This window comes from Vulpes lagopus, chromosome 2 (genome assembly GCF_018345385.1).
Source record: "Vulpes lagopus strain Blue_001 chromosome 2, ASM1834538v1, whole genome shotgun sequence".
In the NCBI taxonomy this organism is placed as follows: domain Eukaryota; kingdom Metazoa; phylum Chordata; class Mammalia; order Carnivora; family Canidae; genus Vulpes; species Vulpes lagopus.
The window spans coordinates 179,370,783-179,374,772 of record NC_054825.1 but is presented as its reverse complement, the minus strand read 5'-3'; the positions used below and the strand labels follow the sequence as shown (position 1 = coordinate 179,374,772).

The window sequence follows — 3,990 nt, the reverse complement described above, 5'->3', positions numbered from 1 at the left end:
CGGGGGCGCGCACGGCGCATCACGAATCGCATAGGGTAATACGCGTCCGTCATACCGTTGTGGTGGATGCGGGGGCTCCTGAGAATCGGCGGCGTCAGAACACGCACAACACAAGGAGCAAGATTCCATGAAGGCCCTGCCAAGCATTGCCGCCGTCTGCAGCCTGTCCATCGCTGCCCTGGGCCACCCGATTGCGCATGCGCAGGACATGCAGGTCTACGGCCAGATCCGGCTGACCGTGAACCACCTCAAGACCGGCAATGCCGGCTCCACCATGGAAGAGCGCGACAACGCCTCGCGCCTGGGCTTTCGCGGCAAGGAGGAGCTGGGCGGCGGCCTGCAGGCGCTGTTCGGCATGGAGATGGGGCTGGATGCGGACACGGGCTCGCTGACCACGCCGGCCTTTCGCAACAGCTACGTGGCGCTGCGCGGCAGCCTGGGCACGGTGGCCCTGGGCCGGCTGGACTCGGCCAATCCCACGGGCTCGCCGCTGTACTCGCAGGTCACGGGCATCACCTCGTTCGCGGCCAATGACGCCGGGGCCACGGCCATCGGCACCTCCATGCTCAATGCGCGCAACCGCACCTCCAATTCGCTGGGCTACCAAAGCCCGTCGTGGGGCGGCACGGTGTTCCGTGCGCGCTACTACCTGCGCGGCGATGCCAAGGCCCCAGGGTGGAGGACGACGCCAGATCGCTGGACCTGGGCCTGAGCTACGCCGCAGGCCCGTGGACGGCCGGCCTGGGCTACGCCAAGGACACGCGCGCCGGGGGCCTGCTGGCCAACGAGTTCGACAGCAAATGGCAGATGGGCCTGCGCTACAGCTTTGGTGCCATCGAGCCCTATGTGCTGCTGGGCCGTGACCGCTTCAACCACAAGCCCGGCGTCTCGCGCGCCGACGTGGACTACTGGATGCTTGGCACGCGGCTGCGCCATGGCGCACCACGCCGTGGTGCTCAACCTGATGCAGCGCGACGTGCAGACCTCGCTGACCGGCAAGCGCAGGCGCCCAGCAGCTGGCCTATACCTATGCGCTGTCCAAGCGCACCGAACTGCAGGCCTTCGTGGACCACGACGGCGTGGACTCCAGCCGCCCCAACGTGGCCGTGCGCGCCATCGGCGCGGGCGTGCGCCATGACTTCTGACCGTCCTGCACACCCGCATCAAGAATGGAGATTCCCATGACCCACTTCCAACGCTTCCTGTCCATGGCTTTCCTGGCACTGGGCCTTGTGCTGGGCCTGGCGCCCTTGCCCGGCCATGCGGCCGAATTCCCGGAAAAGCCCGTGCGCATCGTCGTGCCGTTCCCCGCCGGTTGCCGCAGCGATGCCGCCATGCGCGTGGTGGCCCGCAAGATGTCCGAGCTGTGGCGCCAGCCCGTGGTCATCGACAACCGCCCGGCGTGCATGGCTTCCAGCTGGTGTCCTCCCGCGCCGGCCGATGGCTACACCCTGCTGCTGGCGCGGGCTCGGGCATGGTGACGGCGCCGCTGCTGTCCAGCAAGCTGTCCTACAACCCCTCGCGCGACTTCGTGCCCGTGGGCGGGTGCCTGATCAACGTGCCCATCCTGACCACGCACCCCAGCCTCAATGTGAGCACCGTGCAGGAGCTGGTGGCGCTGGCGCGCAAGAACCCCGGCGCGCTGAACTACAGCTCCAGCGGCAACGGCACGCCAGGCCATCTGTCCATGGAAATGTTCCAGGCTGCCACGGGCACGCGCATGCTGCAGATTCCCTACAAGGGCGGCGCGCCCGCCGTCAACGAACTGGTGGGCGGCCATGTGCAGCTGGGCATCAATGCCGTGCCCAGCGTGGTGCTGCAGATCAAGGCCGGCAAGCTCACGCCGCTGGCCGTGGCCAGCGCCACGCGCTCGCGCGCCCTGCCGCAGGTGCCCACCATGGCCGAGGCGGGCGTCAAGGACTTCGAATACGACATCTGGTATGCGCTGTTCGCGCCCACCGGCACGCCGCCTGCGGTGGTGGCCAAGGTCAATGCCGCGCTGGTGCGCTCGCTGCAGGACCGTGAAGTGGCCAAGTCTCTGGAGGCGCAGGGCGCCGAGCCCGCGCCCACCACGCCCCAGGAGCTGGCGCGCTTCATGCAGGAAGACACGGCGCGCTGGGCCAAGCTGGTCAAGGAACGCAACCTCAAGCTCGACTGAGCGCCAGCAGCATGAGCAACACATCAATCACCGAGCTGGGCGGCGTGGTCCGCCACAGCCTCACCGTGCCCATGCGCGATGGCGTGCGCCTGGCCACCGACCTGTATCTGCCCGAGAACCTCGGCCCCCACGAACCCGGCCCGCTGCCCGTGCTGCTGGAGCGCACGCCCTACGGCAAGACCGAGGAGGAAACGCGCCGCGAGCGCAGCGCGGCCAACCCCCTTCCCATGCGCCGGGGCGAGGTGGCGGCCCGCTTTGCGCGCGAAGGCTATGCCGTGGTCGTGCAGGACTGCCGGGGCCGCTTCGGCTCCGAAGGCCAGTTCACCAAATACCTGGGCGAGGCCCACGATGGCGCCGACACCCTGCAATGGATCATGGAGCAGCCCTGGTGCAACGGCAGCGTGGGCACCTACGGCCTGTCCTACGCCGCACACACGCAGACTGCGCTGGCCACGCAAAGGCCGCCGGGCCTCAAGGCCATGTTCCTGGAATGCGGCGGCATTTGCGAATGCCTACCGGGGCGGCATACGCCATGGCGGTGCCTTCGAGCTGAAGCAGGCCGTCTGGGCCCTGCGCAATGCGCGCCAGCGGCAGCAACCACCTGGAGCCCGCAGCGCGCCAGGCGCTGGAGCAGGCCGACATCGGCCGGTGGTGCCTGCGCCTGCCCTGGTCGCGCGGCGACTCGCCGCTGCAGTGGGCGCCCGAGTACGAGGACTACTGTTCAGCCAGTGGGAGCGCGGCAGCTTAGACGACTACTGGCGCCAGCCCGAGCTGTACGCCGCCGGCCACTACGGCGCCTTCGACGGCCTGGCCCGTGATGCTGATGTGCGGCTGGTGGGGACCCGTATGCGCAGACCACCACGGACAACTACCTGGGCCTGTCGCGCGGCGATGGCCGGGTCCGCATGGTGCTGGGCCCCTGGGACCCATGGCGAGCGCAGCGTCCCGCATGCGGGCGATGTGGATTTCGGGCCCGATGCCGTGCTCGACGGCGCACTGGCCGAAGACTACGTGGCCATGCGCCTGGCCTGGTTCGACCACTGGCTCAAGGGCCGGCCCATGCCCGCGCGCCAGCAAGCCGCCGTGCGCTACTTCCGCATGGGCGGCGGATCGGGCGCGCGCACGGCCCAGGGCCGGCTGGACCACGGCGGGGCCTGGCGCAGCGCCGACCACTGGCCCGTGCCCGGCACGCAGCCCACGGCCTGGCACCTGCACGCCGACGGCAGGCTGGCCCGCGGAGCCCGCGCCGCAGCCGGGCGTGCGCAGCTACCGCTTCGACCCGGCCTGCCCCGTGCCCACCCTGGGCGGCTCCATCACCTCGGGCGAGCCGCTGATGTTCGCAGGCGCCTACGACCAGGTCACGCACGAGAGCACCTTCGCCGCCCGCCCCGCCCTACGGCCCGCTGTCCGAGCGTGGCGACGTGCTGGTGTTCCAGACCGAGCCGCTGCAGCAAGACCTGGAGGTCACGGGCACATCACCATCGAGCTGCAGGTGTCCTCGTCCGCGCCCGACACGGACTTCACCGCCAAGCTCATCGACCAGTACCCGCCCAGCGCCGACCATCCGCAGGGCTATGCGATGAACATCACGACGGCATCCTGCGCTGCCGCTACCGCAACTCATGGAGCAGCCCGAGCTGATGACGCCCGGCGAGGTGGTGGCCATCACCATCGAGCCCATGCCCACCTCCAACCTGTTCCGCAAGGGCCACCGCATCCGCCTGGACATCTCCAGCAGCAACTTCCCGCGCTTCGACGTGAACCCCAACACCGGCGCGCCCGAGGGCAGTTGCAGGACCCCTGCAGGTTTGGGGGTCAACAGCCTGCACCTG

General features: G+C 69.6%; 1 protein-coding gene across 1 annotated transcript; it reads left to right on the top strand.

Annotated features, from left to right (window-relative positions):
• The first annotated feature begins 1,169 nt into the window (after nt 1-1,169).
• On the top strand, nt 1,170-2,158 carry LOC121479414 (protein BugT-like). The gene is made up of 2 exons (XM_041734961.1): nt 1,170-1,382; nt 1,418-2,158. Exons 1-2 carry the CDS (start codon nt 1,170-1,172, stop codon nt 2,156-2,158), a joined length of 954 nt encoding a protein of 317 aa, XP_041590895.1.
• Nucleotides 2,159-3,990: the final 1,832 nt, after the last annotated feature.